The sequence below is a fragment of the Myxine glutinosa genome, chromosome 12, assembly GCF_964187855.1.
Source record: "Myxine glutinosa chromosome 12, kmMyxGlut1.1, whole genome shotgun sequence".
Lineage (NCBI taxonomy): Eukaryota > Metazoa > Chordata > Myxini > Myxiniformes > Myxinidae > Myxine > Myxine glutinosa.
The window spans coordinates 113,613,922-113,633,086 of NC_136272.1; the positions used below are offsets into that span (position 1 = coordinate 113,613,922).

A 19,165-nucleotide genomic window follows, 5' to 3' on the forward strand; every position below is an offset into this window, starting at 1 on the left:
CCTCGGAAGCTGAAATTTTCCTTGATTAATGAAGAAATCCTGAAGTAGTGCACGTGGAAGTTTTGTTTCATTCCATCAGGTTTTGAAAAAAACAAAAACTTTTTTTGTCCATCTTGGAATTTTTCTCTTTGGGGGGGAGGAGGCGGGAGGGAGGAGGAGGAAGGGGTTGGGGGGGGTCAGTCGGTGCAATTGGAATTATTCGAGCTATATAACCATATGCACATGTATTATATATGCACATAAGGAGTAGGCATGTTTTGGATTCATATATGTGATCTGGGTTAATTCTTTCGGGAATGAGCGAGGCAGCCGTCGGCTGCTGATACACCGCCCAAGTAAAGGGACGTGTCAGCAGGACGTGTTGCAGGTTTGGAACAAGATCGCCCGGCGGGTTGGGTACTCTGCAATGGTATTAACCCTTTGAGTACGGGATTTTTTTTTGATAAAAATACCCTCGGTACGGGATTGATTTGGCATTTTGGTACGGTAATGCAACCACGTACTGACGATCTATTTATCGGTATAGTCGATGACGTGTAGTAAGGTCATTCGCGTACACAAAACTTTTTCGCGGGTTGCGGCACTGGGCGTCATCCGTACTGAAAGGGTTAAATTAATAATCATAAAGCTAATAACATAACTCCCCCTTCCCCCCTCCTTCCTCTTTCCCTTCCCTCCTCCCTCTTTCCCTTCCTCTTCTTCCCTCTTTCCCTTCCCCCCTCCCCCTCCTCCCTCTTTCCCTTCCCCCCTCCCCTCCTCCCTCTTTCCCTTCCCTTTCCTCCCCCCTCTTTACCTTCCCTCCCCTCCCCTCCCCCCTCCTCTCCCCTCCCCTCCCCCCTCCTCTCCCCTCCCCTCCCCCCTCCTCTCCCCTCCCCCCTCCTCTCCCCTCCCCTCCTCCCTCCTCTCCCCTCCCCTCCCCCCTCCTCTCCCCTCCCCCCTCCTCTCCCCTCCCCCCCTCCCTCCTCCTCTCCCCTCCCCCCTCCTCTCCCCTCCTCTCCCCTCCCCCCTCCTCTCCCCTCCCCTCTCCTCTCCCCTCCCCTCCCCCCTCCTCTCCCCTCCCCTCCCCCCTCCTCTCCCCCCTCCTCTCCCCTCCCCTCCCCCCTCCTCTCCCCTCCCCTCCCCTCCCCTCCCCTCTCCTCTCCTCCCATCCCCTCTCCTCTCCTCCCATCCCCCCTTCCTCCTTTCCTCCCCTCCCTCCTTCTCTCCTCCCCTTGGCCGTTACCATAGGGAGCGGTTGCTTGAAGAGGTCATTGTTCTTGCTTATCAACATTAGTTGTTCTGTTGGAGTTCTGACGTCATACGGACGGACCATCAACCCTGAACATGTTCTGTCCTCATCACGTTTCTTTTGTACAGTGTTTCGGTTCATGGATGATCTGAAGCTTCCTCCTCGTGTAATACCCAGTATGGCATCCGAAAGGTTCGAATTTTCAATTACCATGATGATATAACTATTGCTGTGCACGGAGTTACCATAATCATTCATCATCATCATCACCATCATCATCATCATCATCATCATCATCATCATCATCATCATCATCATCATCATCATCCTGGATGGCTGCGTGTTTTGCTTTCTCTCATTAATTTGGTATCAATTTCAACTTCTGTTCACCATGTCTTCGAGTTAGCTACAACAGCAGTCAAACGGCATACGAGGGGTCATACGATGGGACATGCGAGGGGACACGTGAGTGGACATACGAGGAAGCATGCGATGGGACATGTGAGGGGTAATGCGATTGGACATGCGATGGGATATGTGAGAAGTAATGCGATTGGACATGCGATGGGACATGTGAGGGGTAATGCGATTGGACATGCGATGGGATATGTGAGGGGTAATGCGATTGGACATGCGATGGGACATGTGAGCAGTAATCCGATTGGACATGCGAGGGGACATGTGAGGGGACATGTGAGGGGACATGCGATGGGACATGCGATGGGACATATGAGGAGACATGCGAGGGGACATTGGAGGCTATCTGTGAGGAGACACTCCTCTTTATCCCTTCATCACTAACTCTCCCTCTTTATCCCTTTCATCACTAACTTTCCCTCTTTAGCCCTTTCATCACTTACTCTCCCTCTTTATACCTTCCTCAATAACTTTCCCTCTTTATCCCTTTCATCACTAACTCTCCCTCTTTATACCTTCCTCAATAACTTTCCCTCTTTATCCCTTTCATCACTAACTCTCCCTCTTTATACCTTCCTCAATAACTTTCCCTCTTTGTCCATTCATCACTAACTCTCCCTCTTTATACCTTCCTCAATAACTTTCCCTCTTTGTCCATTCATCACTAACTCTCCCTCTTTATACCTTCCTTAATAACTTTCCCTCTTTATCCCTTCATCACTAACTCTCCCTCTTTATCCCTTTCATCACTAACTCTCCCTCTTTATACCTTCCTCAATAACTTTCCCTCTTTGTCCATTCATCACTAACTCTCCCTCTTTATACCTTCCTCAATAACTTTCCCTCTTTATCCGTTTCATCACTAACTCTCCCTCTTTATACCTTCCTCAATAACTTTCCCTCTTTATCCCTTTCATCACTAACTCTCCCTCTTTATACCTTCCTCAATAACTTTCCCTCTTTATCCCTTTCATCACTAACTCTCCCTCTTTATACCTTCCTCAATAACTTTCCCTCTTTGTCCATTCATCACTAACTCTCCCTCTTTATACCTTCCTCAATAACTTTCCCTCTTTGTCCATTCATCACTAACTCTCCCTCTTTATACCTTCCTCAATAACTTTCCCTCTTTATCCCTTCATCACTAACTCTCCCTCTTTATCCCTTTCATCACTAACTCTCCCTCTTTATACCTTCCTCAATAACTTTCCCTCTTTGTCCATTCATCACTAAGTCTCCCTCTTTATACCTTCCTCAATAACTTTCCCTCTTTGTCCATTCATCACTAACTTTCCCTCTTTATACCTTCCTCAATAACTCTCCCTCTTTATCCCTTCATCACTAACTCTCCCACTTTATCCCTTTCATCACTAACTTTCCCTCTTTATCCCTTTCATCACTAACTCTCCCTCTTTATCCCTTCATCACTAACTCTCCCTCTTTATACCTTCCTCAATAACTTTCCCTCTTTATCCCTTTCATCACTAACTCTCCCTCTTTATACCTTCCTCAATAACTTTCCCTCTTTGTCCATTCATCACTAACTCTCCCTCTTTATACCTTCCTCAATAACTTTCCCTCTTTATCCATTCATCACTTACTTTCCCTCTTTATACCTTCCTCAAAAACTCTCCCTCTTTATCCCTTCATCACTAACTCTCCCACTTTATCCCTTTCATCACTAACTTTCCCTCTTTATCCCTTCATCACTAACTTTCCCTCTTTATCCCTTTCATCACTAACTCTCCCTCTTTATCCTTTCATCACTAACCCCTCCTGTTTATCCTTTTCATCACTAACTCTCCCTCTTTATCCCTTCATCACTAACTTTCCCTCTTTATCCCTTTCATCACTAACTCTCCCTCTTTATCCTTTCATCACTAACCCCTCCTGTTTATCCTTTTCATCACTAACTCTCCCTCTTTATCCCTTTCATCACTAACTCTCCCACTTTATCCCTTTCATCACTAACTCTCCCTCTTTATCCCTTTCATCACTAACTCTCCCTCTTTATCCCTTCATCACTAACTCTCCCACTTTATCCCTTTCATCACTAACTTTCCCTCTTTATCCCTTTCATCACTAACTCTCCCTCTTTATCCCTTTCATCACTAACTCTCCCTCTTTATCCTTTCATCACTAACCCCTCCTGTTTATCCCTTTCATCACTAACACTCCCTCTTTATCCCTTCATCACTAACTCTCCCTCTTTATCCCTTTCATCACTAACTCTCCCTCTTTATCCTTTCATCACTAACCCCTCCTGTTTATCCCTTTCATCACTAACACTCCCTCTTTATCCCTTCATCACTAACTTTCCCTCTTTATCCCTTTCATCACTAACTCTCCCTCTTTATCCTTTCATCACTAACCCCTCCTGTTTATCCTTTCTTCACTAACTCACACATTATTTTCCAGAAACTGTTCATCTGCGTTTGCACGTTGGTGTGTAAAGTTGCTGAGTGAGGGCTACTTCTACACCTTTTCCGAGGTCTTCCAACTGGTACAAGAGAGCAGGGAAGCTGCAGCTGCGATCCCACCTGACTCGCATCCCGCAGAGTGCCCGCCACTCCTGGAGTTTCAGCAAAGAAACCTGGAACTCTTCCGACACTTTTTAACTAAAGCTGAGGATGCCAGAAGACTCGGCAAGTACTGTTGGAGGCCAGTCGGCTTCACTGATGTTTTTATCGTTTTTTACTCTTCATGTCCGAAAATAGTTACTAAGTTCTGAAGGATCTTTAATAACCAGGAGACTTTGTTTTGTGGAGTTTGTTAAATCAATGGGACATTATTTATATTGACCAACTCTTCCTACAGTACTATATGTAAATACTGCAGTACCTACCTGAAATACTACACACTCGACATGGAACTACAACTTCATCTAAAATTGGTTTTGGTCTGTAAAGAGTTTGATCACCCTGATGTATACACATGCATTTGATTGACCTTATTTTACTTCTACATGACGTGTAAGTAAAGTACAATAGCATATTGATGATGAATGAACCAATCTTGTACATTTTTGGCCAAGTTAATGATGTAAAGATCATTCATGATGGAAATCGGATCCAGATCTTCACCAAAGTCTAATCATTTCGTCCTTGTCGCATACGTTACCTCTCCAGCACATTTCGTCCTTGTCGCATACGTTACCTCTCCAGCACATTTCGTCCTTGTCGCATACGTTACCTCTCCAGCACATTTCGTCCTTGTCGCATACGTTACCTCTCCAGCTCATTTCGTCCTTGTCGCATACGTTACCTCTCCAGCTCATTTCGTCCTTGTCGCATACGTTACCTCTCCAGCACATTTCGTCCTTGTCGCATACGTTACCTCTCCAGCACATTTCGTCCTTGTCACATATGTTACCTCTCCAGCTCATTTCGTCCTTGTCGCATACGTTACCTCTCCAGCACATTTCGTCCTTGTCGCATACGTTACCTCTCCAGCACATTTCGTCCTTGTCGCATACGTTACCTCTCCAGCACATTTCGTCCTTGTCGCATACGTTACCTCTCCAGCACATTTCGTCCTTGTCGCATACGTTACCTCTCCAGCACATTTCGTCCTTGTCGCATACGTTACCTCTCCAGCTCATTTCGTCCGAATCCGTCCACAACTTTTTGAGATATCTAGTTCACAGACAGACAGGGGTGACAACATAACCTCCATCCACCTTTGGTGGTGGAGGTAACTATAACGACACTCGGTAGAGCGCACACCTCCACCAGGCTGAACAGTTTACGTTTTGTATCCCACTGATAGGCCGGGTCTCGATTCGGACCTGAACCAAAATCGAATTGGCTTGTTATTGTCACGTAACCAACTCCTCCACCTAGTTTTATCATAATCCATCCACAACTTTATAACATATCTTGCCATACATCGTTTTTGGCTCTATCACTCAATGGTGAAGAATCGCTTAACTCTTTTTTCAAAATCTCGTATACGGATCCACATTGAGATCTTTACCAAAATCGAATCAATTCGTCCTGCCACACACCCATCCAATCCACAAAGTTTCGACAACTATCAGGGACACCTCATGGCGGTGGTTATACCCCCAACAAAAGCCGGTGGCAAAATCTTCCCCATTCTTCCCTGCTTCCCGGATTCCTTAGGACAGCGTGGTCACGATCAAAGAGCCGATTGGTGCCGATGGACCGGCCCTTTTCCTCTTGTCTCTCTCTCTCTCTCTCTCTCTCTCTCTCTCTCTCTCTGTCTCTCTGTCTCTGTCTGTCTCTCTCTCTCTGTGTCCCTCTCTGTCTCTGTGTCTGTCTCTGTGTCTGTCTCTGTGTCTGTCTCTGTGTCTGTCTCTGTGTCTGACTCCGTGTCTGTCTCTGTGTCTGTCTCTGTGTCTGACTCTGTGTCTGTCTCTGTGTCTGTCTCTGTGTCTGTCTCTGTGTCTGTCTCTGTGTCTGTCTCTGTGTCTGTCTCTGTGTCTGTCTCCGTGTCTGACTCTGTGTCTGTCTCTCTGTCTCTCTTGTCTCTCTGTCTCTGTCTCTGTCTCTGTCTCTCTCTCTCTCTCTCTCTCTCTCTCTCTCTCTCTCTCTCTCTGTCTCTGACTCTGTCTCTCTCTCTCTCTCTCTGTCTCTCTGTCTCTCTGTCTCTCTGTCTCTGTCTCTCTGTGTCTATCTCTGTCTCTGTCTCTGACTCTGTCTCTCTAACTTCATGAAGGCAGGGGTACACCATCCTGGATGTGGGGGATGTCCGAGTCATTCCTGGGAGATCAATTGGCTGTCTCTGTGTCATGGGCTTATTCCAGAGAACTGTCTGGGGCTATACAACAACCAAGTTTCGTTTTGTTATCTTTTCACCCATGTCTGTCTGTCAGACTTTCTTGTCATCACTAACTTCCCGTCTCTTCTCTCGTCTGTAAAATGTACAATAATGAAAGCCTTGTACATTTTATCACAGATGTCTGTCTGTGAGCAGGATATCTCAAAATGTTGTGGACTGTTTCGGACAAAACTTGGTGGACATGTTGGGTGTGAGTCAAGGACGAATTGGTTTGATTTTGGTGAAGACCTGGATTGGGATCTGGCCTATCAGTGGGATACAAAACGTAAACTATCTGCCCTAGCGGAGGTATGCGCTACACCGAGTGCCGTTCTAGTTGATCATGCATTACTGGGTATGTAGGATTTGAATATGTAATGCCTTGTATGGACCCAAGTCCCAGCATTGCCAGTTAAATTGAGATGTTTTTTAAATGTGGATCTAATCCATGACCAGTATAAACGTGACTTTGTCATCCTTCCCACTGTATTTAAATAGGAAACCCAATGGATGAGTACAAGTCAAGGCATTCACTGGCTCAGCAATTCGACTCGATGGGTCAGCTGTGTCTCGCTCACCACTTTTACCACACATGCCTGGAGGCAGCACAAAGGATCGCTCAAGACGAGGGTCACAGGCAGGCCGAGGCGCACGCACACCTGGGAGAAATTTACGAGAAAATGGGTGCGAACTTGAGCTCTTCCTGGTTAAATTGAGTGTCCATTGTCTACAAAGCTGTGGCAGACCCACACCACTGTGGTGCAAGGCTTTCCTTTAGTGTTCCTTCCACTTCTTTTGGTGTTGCTTCCACTTCTTTTAGTGTTGCGTCCACTTCTTTTGGTGTTGCGTCCACTTCTTTTGGTGATGCTTCCACTTCTTTTGGTGTTGCTTCCACTTATTTTGGTGTTGCTTCCACTTGTTTTGGTGTTGCTTCCACTTGTTTTGGTGTTGCTTCCACTTCTTTTGGTGTTGCGTCCACTTCTTTTTGTGTTGCTTCCACTTCTTTTGGTGATGCTTCCACTTCTTTTGGTGTTGCTTCCACTTCTTGTGGTGTTGCTTCCACTTCTTGTGGTGTTGCTTCCACTTCTTTTGGTGTTGCTTCCACTTCTTTTGGTGTTGCGTCCACTTCTTTTAGTGTTGCTTCCACTTCTTTTGGTGATGCTTCCACTTCTTTTGGTGATGCTTCCACTTATTTTGGTGTTGCGTCCACTTCTTTTAGTGTTGCTTCCACTTCTTTTGGTGATGCTTCCACTTCTTTTGGTGATGCTTCCACTTATTTTGGTGTTGCTTCCACTTATTTTGGTGTTGCTTCCATTTCTTTTGGTGATGCTTCCACTTATTTTGGTGTTGCTTCCACTTATTTTAGGTTTGCTTCCACTTTAGTGTTGCTTCGTTGCTTCTCTTCCACTCACCTGTTCCCCCACAGGAGAGGCTATTGCAATCAGTCTGTGAGTCAATGGGCATGTGAGTCAGTGGGCATGTGAGTCAGTGGGCATGTGAGTCAGTGGGCATGTGAGTCGGTGGGCATGTGAGTCTGCATGCAGATCTACTTTCATGTAGATAGTTCATTCTTAGATTTACTTTAATCTATATACCCAGTTGAGCCTCTCCACTGTTAACTCAATGTTGTTCAGCATTGTATGTATCTAATACAGTTGTAACAAACTGTATTAGATACATACACAAGATGGCACATTAATTAATTTATTTATTTTTTACTCCAATGTATGTAGAGAAGCTGGAACTTGCATTGGAGGAGTTTGAGGCTTCTCGAATATTGTCTTCGAAAAGAGACTGGAGAGATGCCAAAGATCGTTGCCTACATCGGCTTTGCAGCCGGAAGCTGTACCGCATCCATTCGGTGCTGGCCGAGCGCTTTCTAGCCGCTCGACAAACGGAGAAGGCCATAGCACATCTGCACGTTGCTCTGCAAATGTCCAAGAAAGGTTTGTTTGATGAAGTCTGTCTGAGTGGGTGTTATCGTTACATATGTGACTGCAAATCTATGTATCGATATCATGGTTGTAACCAAAGAGCTCGTTTGACCTATTTTTGCAAGTATACCATCTACTTGTAATATGTACTGGAGATAAATTTGATCCATGTACTAACCACTGCCTCCCCCCACCCCATACCATCTCTTTAATGGAAAATGTTCCTCCACAGATTCGGTTTGGGTGCTGACGTCATTAGCTCATTTCACTTCACATCATTGGGGCGTATTTGTACATTCCACAAGGATATTTAACCCAGGGAAAAGCCTGTTGGCCCATCATGCCTGAACTACATTAACATTGGTGCAGAGATAGCATCGGCTGTCCTCGTGGTGTGTGCTCCAACGCTCAGAGCAGATGCAAATTATCGTTGTGGTCCATGGCTTGGCCTCCCAATGACATGTACCAGACAGACTTCCCTGAGGGAGACACCATATCTAGTTTGGGTGCTTCTTAACACTGAAGCGAATGTCATATCTGGGTTGTTAGGGCTCACAAATGTACAGGGTAGGTTTAAAATAAACTTTTAAAATAATGATATTTACTATTAATGATGTTGGGAAGTTCTGGGGGGAGTGTGAGCTCTTTAGGCTGTTATAAATATACTGTTACGGATCTCGGTTATGGCACTCCCCTTACCGAGGGGGGTTTAATCCCCTCGTCTATTACACTGGCCGTCCGAGTCCTAGAAGATATCGCACTCCTTTGCGGGGTTGAGGTTGACCAGGGTGACTGGTCAATGGAGTCCCAGATACCTTCGCCAACCTCTCCGCAAAGCAGGACGATACTCCTGCTCGAGCCACGGACAAGATGGAAGATTGCCGAGCGGTTTAGCAATCCGCAGCTCGAGCCGTTAACAAAGGGACTAAACCCGATTTAAAGTGGTTGGCCAAATCGTGCCACAGGTACTCAATGGGGAAAAGACTAAAGCGACCGGATGAGAGGAACCAAAGAATGAGAAGGGTAAAGGAAGAACAAATATGGTTTATCAACTATCTAAAAGAGGAAATGAAAGAAGGGAATATACAAGACGGAGGAAACAAAAGGACATAGGGCAGGCAACCTTATACACTCTTATATAACACGCCCAGGACAAACAGACAGACTCACATGAAAGGTAGCTGGTAGGGGAGGAAGGTCCAGGCAGATGGTTCCAGACGATGGGATGGTCCAGGCTCCGGGTCCACGGGTGAAGGACGGCTGGCAGCTTGACGTCGTTGGCGCGCGACCGGACCTTACAAACGCGAGGGGCTGGAATGCGCATACGTACAGCGTGCCGAACGCTCTCAAAACCACGGCAGTTCGTATCGAAAACGATCAACCCAAACGATCCTCCGCGCAATGTTCTTATATTCGCCGCCTCTGCGCTGTTCTCTCGCATCTGCCGATATCTCCCGAATCCTCTCCGTAAAAAGGCTTCGCGCTCGCGCTTTTATTGCCAGCCTGGCGTATCAAGCCGCGTCCGCTTTGCTCCGCCTACCCGTGAACACGCCTTGGCCCGGATTGGCCGCGAGGGTTCATTGTTACCTTCCCTCGTGACGCGTTGATGGGGCCACGCCTGTGTTCCTGGCTGCTCCTCCCTTTTTCTCCCACTCTGACCGCGTGCGTAATGGCGGCGGGCAGGAACAAACCAAAAGGGAGCGACGCTGCTGGCAATGGTGGCTTGGGGCGAGCTTTAGCTCCAAGGCAGCGAACGCTGCAATACGGCTACTGGCGAGAGAGACAGAGACAGAGACACAGAGAGAGAGAGAGAGAGAGAGAGAGAGAGAGAGAGAGAGAGAGAGATAGATTGATAGATTGATAGATTGATTGGGGATAATTGAAGGGGCCTAGGTTATTTGATTAATACAACGCAGAGTCAAACTATTGGAAACAGATCCTTAACTGAAACATAGACGAATGAAATAACTAAAGAAGATGCTACGTGTTGTACATGGCCTAACTAGGGTGCGACCTTTGACCTTTACACCAAAAATGGGAGTATTTACAGGGGATTATTTATAAGGGAACATTTACAAAAATTTACTAGTGAAGGATTCTAAAAACCACAACAATACTTTTGTTTGATTTTGGTGTCACATGAGAGATTATACTCTATCTTTGCATTTCTTGCTAATAGGGTGTGTGTTTGTGTGTTTTTGTGTGTGTTTTTTTAAATATTAACTGCCACTGCTTACTTGTATTATTAACAGGAAATGGTATGAACTTGACGCCTCTCATCCATGGATATTTCTCAGATTTTCTATGTTTTCGTGAGTCGGACTTGCATCTAGGAACACAGCAAGAAGCTAAACAAACAGGGGGAAGGAAAAAGGTGAAATACGATGCAGAAAGGGACAAAAGAATAGAACAGCAGAGCAGCTCGTACCTCACCACACATGCATAGCCACCATCTGAGAGAGAGAGAGAGAGAGAGAGAGAGAGAGAGAGAGAGAGAGAGAGAGAGAGAGAGAAAGAGAAAGAGAGAGAGAGAGAGAGAAAGAGAGAGAGAGAGAGAGAGAGAGAGAGAGAGAGAGAGAGAGAGAGAAAGAAAAAAAAAGAGAAAGAAAGAAAAGAAAAGAAAAAGACAGAGGTTAGGGACACTATTTGAAAGCAAACACAGAATTGAGGCATTCGGCCTTCTCACGAGTGGAGTCAGCTGTGGTGCCATTTGGAGAAAGGGAAGGGATAGAAGGGGAGCTTACTCCAGAGAGAAACGTAACAAGGTTTCACAGAGTTTTAGAGGAGGGAGACAAGTTTGAAAGCTCATTCTAGAGATTGCACAGACGCTGTTTTCTGAGAATAGATACAAACTTGTGAGCTTTGTGGAATGATCTGATGTTGCCTTCATTTGGACTTACCTTCCAGCAGGAGAATGCAAGTTGAATTGCCTCACCGCAGGATTCAGAGTACCAAGAGCGAGAGGATGGGCCAGATAACTGAAGACGAGATGGGACAAATCTGTGCATAAGGGAGAGAAGGTTTCTGTGGAAGAATCCTCAGGCTGAATCAAATAAAGGGGCGGAGACCAGTCCTGAAGTGTGATGGCTGCTTGCTGTCCCTGCCAGTTTGCCTGAGTGAAGTGTCAGACTCGCCGATGCTGAGGCTGTTCTGAGAATGGCCAGAGACGTGCTGACTCTTTTGTTTACATCTTGAAAATTATGTTATAAAAACTATTTCACTTAAGTCTTTTGCGCTCGCAACGGTAGATGAAAAGTGCCCCATTCAGCGGAAGTGAGTCGCTGAAAACACATACACAGCGCATGTGCGAAACTCCTTGTTTGCGTTCATACACCATTTCAAAAGTCCCGTATTGTCTGCAATACTGTCTTTCCGTTCGTCCAGTACGGCTTGGTCAATCGGTCAATCTCGACTTTATTATTTCTAACTGATTTTGTAACGATGTCTTGTCCTGAATTTTAATTACTCCCACTAGGGAGTAATGCATTCGAGGGTGTGTGTGTGTGTGTGTGTGTGTGTGTGTGTGTGTGTGTGTGTGTGTGTGTGTGTGTGTGTGTGTGTGTTCGTGAACAAGATATCTGGAAAAGTTCTGAACAGATTTGGATGAAAGTTGGTGGGATGATTGCCCTTGGGATAAGGAAGAATTGATTAGTTTTTGGTGAAGCTCAGGATATTATTCCGGATCCAGGATTTTTTTGAAGGATTGTTTACCATTGGAAGATGGGGCTCATTTTTTATTAACATTATCTTCTATATATTCTATATTTAAAATTGTGATATGAAAATAGTTTTCATATTTGTTGTAAATGTAGTTTAAACTTGTGGTTATGTGTTAGAGCGGTGTATTTTGTTAGCAGCGTCGTCTTCAAGGTTCTTTTTTTTCTTTTTCTAATAGACATATTCTGTCATTTTAAAACCACCAAAGTGTGTATTCGTTTTCCCCGTTTCATAAAATGTATCGTTTGATACGTATAATGCTTTAAAACTGTTTTTTTTTTTTTTTTTTTTACCTCAGAAGAGAAGAGATATCAACATTTACCTCAGCGAATATCAATCGCGGTGTCAGTATTTGATGAACTTATAAAGACGTAGGTGACTTATAAGTGTGACAAGCATGTGCACGGGATTCTTCCCAGAAGAATGAGTGGTCGCATTAGCTTGTACGACTTGAATTGAGCGAGTTTTGTTTTCACGTTTGGGCCAGTTTTACATGTTGTATCCCTAAGGAATGAAACGAACGTTTTTTCTGGCTTACAATTTTATTTGAAGTCACACATGCCTCAAAATACACTCACTTATATAGAATTGAACGCTGAATCCGAAAATGTAAGTGAAATTGCCTTGTTTTTTTTTTTAACATTATCTTCTATATATTCTAAATATATATCTGTGCAGTGTCTGTCTTGTGTTGTCTTGTCTTGTGTTGTCACTGAACTACTCCCTCAAACTTTTGTGAAATCGTACTATTCCAACTTGACCCACGGCGGGAGTATGCGCTCTACTGAGTGGCGTTCTAGTTATTGATATTTTTACCTCTGCCACCAAAGGTGCATGGAGGTTATGTTTTCACCCCTGTTTGTTACTTGCCGGAAAAAATTTTCCGGCAAGTATGTTGATCTGTTCGTTTGTTTGTTACTTGCCGGAAAAAATTTTCCGGCAAGTATGTTGATCTGTTCGTTTGTTTGTCTGTCTGTTTGTCTGTTTGTCTGTCTGTTTGTCTGTCTGTTTGTCTGTCTGTTTGCAGCACTGCGTCTACACCGTTGCACGGAAAATCGCCAAACTTTGCACACATATTCGTCTTGCCCTGGAATAGACTGTGCCCAATATATGACGTCATCGGTCACGTGTTTCGGCGGCCATCTTGGAAAAACCGAAATAATTTGCACCGCTATATCTCCGAAAGTACTGAACAGAAAAAATTGAGACATGGCTCATTGTGAAGAACTCTCCATGGGGAATAAAATGTGTTAATGATGACGTCATCAGTCACGTGGTTCGGTCGCCATCTTGGAAAAACGGCAAAACGTTGCGCCACTGTATCTCCAAAAGTGCTGAACAGAAAAAATTGAGACATGGCTCATTGTAAAGAACTCTCCATGGGGAATAAAATATGTTAATGATGACGTCATATGTCACGTGGTCGGCCGCCATCTTGGTAAAACGGCAAAACTTTGCACCACTAAATCTCCAAAAGTGCTGAACAGAAAAAATTGAGACATGGCTCATTGTAAAGAACTCTCCATGGGGAATAAAATATGTTAATGATGATGTCATCAGTCACGTGGTCGGCCGCCATCTTGGAAAAACGGCAAAACGTTGCACCACTATATCTCCAAAAGTGCTGAACAGAAAAAATTGAGACATGGCTCATTGTAAAGAACTCTCAATGGGGAATAAAATTTGTTAATGATGACGTCATATGTCACGTGGTTCGGCCGCCATCTTGGAAAAACCGAAAAATTTTGCACCTCCATATCTCTGAATGTGCTGAATAGAAAAATTTGAGACATGGCTCATTGTAAAGAACTCTCCATGGGGAATAAAATATGTTAATGATGACGTCATTGATCACATGGTTCGGCCGCCATATTTGTCCTAGACGGCCGATAAAAAAGTAAATTCCGGCAAGTCCTCGGTCTCTGACCGATTTTTCATCTGTCTGTTTGTCTGTTTGTCTGTCTGTTTGTCTGTCTGTTTGTCTGTCTGTTTGCAGCACTGCGTCTACACCGTTGCACGGAAAATCGCCAAACTTTGCACACATATTCGTCTTGCCCTGGAATAGACTGTGCCCAATATATGACGTCATCGGTCACGTGTTTCGGCGGCCATCTTGGAAAAACCGAAATAATTTGCACCGCTATATCTCCGAAAGTACTGAACAGAAAAAATTGAGACATGGCTCATTGTGAAGAACTCTCCATGGGGAATAAAATGTGTTAATGATGACGTCATCAGTCACGTGGTTCGGTCGCCATCTTGGAAAAACGGCAAAACGTTGCGCCACTGTATCTCCAAAAGTGCTGAACAGAAAAAATTGAGACATGGCTCATTGTAAAGAACTCTCCATGGGGAATAAAATATGTTAATGATGACGTCATATGTCACGTGGTCGGCCGCCATCTTGGTAAAACGGCAAAACTTTGCACCACTAAATCTCCAAAAGTGCTGAACAGAAAAAATTGAGACATGGCTCATTGTAAAGAACTCTCCATGGGGAATAAAATATGTTAATGATGATGTCATCAGTCACGTGGTCGGCCGCCATCTTGGAAAAACGGCAAAACGTTGCACCACTATATCTCCAAAAGTGCTGAACAGAAAAAATTGAGACATGGCTCATTGTAAAGAACTCTCAATGGGGAATAAAATTTGTTAATGATGACGTCATATGTCACGTGGTTCGGCCGCCATCTTGGAAAAACCGAAAAATTTTGCACCTCCATATCTCTGAATGTGCTGAATAGAAAAATTTGAGACATGGCTCATTGTAAAGAACTCTCCATGGGGAATAAAATATGTTAATGATGACGTCATTGATCACATGGTTCGGCCGCCATATTTGTCCTAGACGGCCGATAAAAAAGTAAATTCCGGCAAGTCCTCGGTCTCTGACCGATTTTTCATCTGTCTGTTTGTTACTTGCCGGAAAAGATTCCGGCAAGTATGTTGATCTGTTCGTTTGTTACTTGCCGGAAAAATTTTCCGGCAAGTATGTTGATCTGTTCGTTTGTTACTTGCCGGAAAAATTTTCCGGCAAGTATGTTGATCTGTTCGTTTGTTACTTGCCGGAAAAGATTCCGGCAAGTATGTTGATCTGTTCGTTTGTTTGTTACTTGCCGGAAAAGATTCCGGCAAGTATGTTGATCTGTTCGTTTGTTACTTGCCGGAAAAAGTTTCCGGCAAGTATGTTGATCTGTTCGTTTGTTACTTGCCGGAAAAATTTTCCGGCAAGTATGTTGATCTGTTCGTTACTTGCCGGAAAAAATTTTCCGGCAAGTATGTTGATCTGTTCGTTTGTCTGTTTGTCTGTCTGTCTGTTTGTCTGTCTGTCTGTTTGCAGCACTGCGTCTACACCGTTGCATGGAGAATCGCCAAACTTTGCAAACATATTGGTCTTGCCCTGGAATAGACTGTGCCCAATTGATGACGTCATCGGTGTCGTGGTTCGGCCGCCATCTTGGAAAAACCGAAAAAATTTGCACCGCTATATCTCTGAAAGTACTGAACAGAAAAAATTGAGACATGGCTCATTGTGAAGAACTCTCCATGGGGAATAAAATGTGTTAATGATGACGTCATCAGTCACGTGGTCGGCCGCCATCTTGGAAAAACGGCAAAGATTTGCACCACTATATCTCCAAAAGTGCTGAACAGAAAAAATTGAGACATGGCTCATTGTAAAGAACTCTCCATGGGGAATAAAATATGTTAATGATGACGTCATATGTCACGTGGTCGGCCGCCATCTTGGAAAAACGGAAAAACTTTGCTCCACTATATCTCCAAAAGTGCTGAACAGAAAAAATTGAGACATGGCTCATTGTAAAGAATTCTCCATGGGGAATAAAATATGTTAATGATGACGTCATATGTCACGTGGTCGGCCGCCATCTTGGAAAAACGGCAAAAATTTGCACCACTATATCTCCAAAAGTGCTGAACAGAAAAAATTGAGACATGGCTCATTGTAAAGAACTCTCCATGGGGAATAAAATATGTTAATGATGACGTCATCGGTCACGTGGTTCGGCCGCCATCTTGGAAAAACTTTGCACCTCGATATCTCCGGAAGTGCTGAATAGAAAAAATTGAGACATGGCTCATTGGAAAGAACTCTCCATGGGGAATAAAATATATTAATGATGACGTCCTCAGTCACGTGCTTCGGCCGCCATTTTGGAAAAACGGCAAAACGTTGCACCACCATATCTCCAAAAGTGCTGAATAGAAAAAATTGAGACATGGCTCATTGGAAAGAACTCTCCATGGGGAATAAAATATGTTAATGATGACGTCATCGTTCACGTGTTTCGGCCGCCATCTTGGAAAAACGGCAAAACGTTGCACCACCATATCTCCAAAAGTGCGGAATAGAAAAAATTGAGACATGGCTCATTGTAAAGAACTCTCCATGGGGAATAAAATATGTTATTGATGACGTCATCGTTCACGTGTTTCGACCGCCATATTTGTCCAAAATGGCCGATAAAAAAGTACATTCCGGCAAGTCCTAGGTCTCTGACCGATTTTTCATTTGTCTGTTTGTTACTTGCCGGAAAAATTTTCCGGCAAGTATGTTGATCTGTTCGTTTGTTACTTGCCGGAAAAATTTTCCGGCAAGTATGTTGATCTGTTCGTTTGTCTGTTTGTCTGTTTGTCTGTTTGTCTGTTTGCAGCACTGCGTCTACACCGTTGCACGGAGAATCGCCAAACTTTGCACACATATTGGTCTTGCCCTGGAATAGACTGTGCCCAATTGATGACGTCATCGGTGACGTGGTTCGGCCGCCATCTTGGAAAAACCGAAAAATTTTGCACCTCTATATCTCCGAAAGTACTGTACAGAAAAAATTGAGACATGGCTCATTGTAAAGAACTCCCCATGGGGAATAAAATATGTTTATGATGACGTCATATGTCACGTGGTCGGCCGCCATCTTGGAAAAACGGCAAAACTTTGCACCGCTATATCTCCAAAAGTGCTGAACAGAAAAAATTGAGACATGGCTCATTGTAAAGAACTCTCCATGGGTAATAAAATATGTTAATGATGATGTCATCAGTCACGTGGTTCGGCCGCCATCTTGGAAAATGGCAAAATTTTGCACCACTATATCTCCAAAAGTGCTGAACAGAAAAAATTGAGCTCATTGTAAAGAACTCTCCATGGGGAATAAAATGTTAGTGATGACGTCATTGGTCACGTGGTTCGGCCGCCATCTTGGAAAAAGTTTGCAACTCTATATCTCCGAAAGTGCTGAACAGAAAAAATTGAGACATGGCTCATTGTAAAGAACTCTCCATGGGGAATAAAATATGTTAATGATGACGTCATCAGTCACGTGGTTCGGCCGCCATCTTGGAAAAACCTAAAAACTTTGCACCTCCATATCTCTGAAAGTACTGAATAGAAAAAATTGAGACATGGCTCATTGTAAAGAACTCTTGATGGGGAATAAAATATGTTAATGATGACGTCATCAGTTACGTAGTTCGGCCGCCATCTTGGAAAAACCGAAAAACCTACCACCTCCATATCTCCCAAAGTGCTGAATAGAAAAAATTGAGATGTGACTCATTGTAAAGAACTCTCCATGGGGAATAAAATATGTTAATGATGACGTCATAGGTAACGTGGTTCGGCCGCCATCTTGGAAAAACCGAAAAACGTTGCACCTCCATATCTCCAAAAATGCTCAATATAAAAAATTGAGACATGGCTCATTGTAAAGAACTCTCCATGGGGAATAAAATATGTTCATGATGACATCATCGTTCACGTGGTTCGGCCGCCATATTTGTCCTAAATGGCCGATAAAAAAGTAAATTCCGGCAAGTCCTCGGTCTCTGACCGATTTTTCATTACTTGCCGGAAAATTTTTCCGGCAAGTATGTTGATCTGTTCGTTACTTGCCGGAAAAATTTTCCGGCAAGTATGTTGATCTGTTCGTTTGTTACTTGCCGAATAGATTCCGGCAAGTATGTTGATCGGTTGGTTTGTTACTTGCCGGAAAAGATTCCGGCAAGTATGTTGATCTGTTCGTTTGTTACTTGCCGGAAAAATTTTTCCGGCAAGTATGTTGATCTGTTCGTTTGTTACTTGCCGGAAAAAATTCCGGCAAGTATGTTGATCTGTTCGTTTGTCTGTCTGTCTGTCTGTCTGTTTGTTACTTGCCGGAAAAAATTTTCCGGCAAGTATGTTGATCTGTTCGTTTGTTACTTGCCGGAAAAATTTTTCCGGCAAGTATGTTGATCTGTTCGTTTGTTACTTGCCGGAAAAATTTTTCCGGCAAGTATGTTGATCTGTTCGTTTGTTTGTCTGTCTGTCTGTCTGTCTGTCTGTCTGTCTGTCTGTTTGTCTGTTTGCAGCACTGCGTCTACACCGTTGCACGTAGAATCGCCAAACTTTGTACACATATTGGTCTTGCCCTGGAATAGACTGTGCCCAATTGATGACGTCATCGGTGACGTGGTTCGGCCGCCATCTTGGAAAAACGGCAAAACTTTGCACCTCTATATCTCCAAAAGTACTGAACAGAAAAAATTGAGACATGGCTCATTGTAAAGAACTCTCCATGGGGAATAAAATATGTTAATGATGACGTCATCAGTCACGTGGTCGGCCGCCATCTTGGAAAAACGGCAAAACGTTGCGCCACTATATCTCCAAAAGTGCTGAACAGAAAAAATTGAGACATGGCTCATTGTAAAGAACTCTCCATGGGGAATAAAATATGTTAATGATGACGTCATATGTCACGTGGTCGGCCGCCATCTTGGAAAAACGGCAAAACTTTGCACCACTATATCTCCAAAAGTGCTGAACAGAAAAAATTGAGACATGGATCATTGTAAAGAACTCTCCATGGGGAATAAAATATGTTAATGATGACGTCATCAGTCACGTGGTCAGCCGCCATCTTGGAAAAACGGCAAAACTTTGCACCACCATATCTCCAAAAGTGCTGAACAGAAAAAATTGAGACATGGCTCATTGTAAAGAACTCTCCATGGGGAATAAAATATGTTAATGATGACGTCTTATGTCACGTGGTCGGCCGCCATCTTGGAAAAACGGCAAAAC

General features: G+C 44.0%; 1 protein-coding gene across 1 annotated transcript in view; it reads left to right on the forward strand.

Moving 5' to 3' along the window:
• Window positions 1-292: 292 nt before the first annotated feature.
• TTC29 (tetratricopeptide repeat domain 29) overlaps window positions 293-19,165 on the forward strand; it is a 171,309-nt gene continuing 152,436 nt past the window's right edge. The window contains exons 1-5 of the mRNA XM_078766293.1: window positions 293-367; window positions 1,228-1,420; window positions 4,064-4,290; window positions 6,926-7,111; window positions 8,161-8,373. Of these exons, the coding sequence (XP_078622419.1) occupies window positions 1,368-1,420; window positions 4,064-4,290; window positions 6,926-7,111; window positions 8,161-8,373 (679 nt within the window). The 5' untranslated portion in view covers window positions 293-367; window positions 1,228-1,367. The remainder of the gene's footprint in view (window positions 368-1,227; window positions 1,421-4,063; window positions 4,291-6,925; window positions 7,112-8,160; window positions 8,374-19,165) is intronic.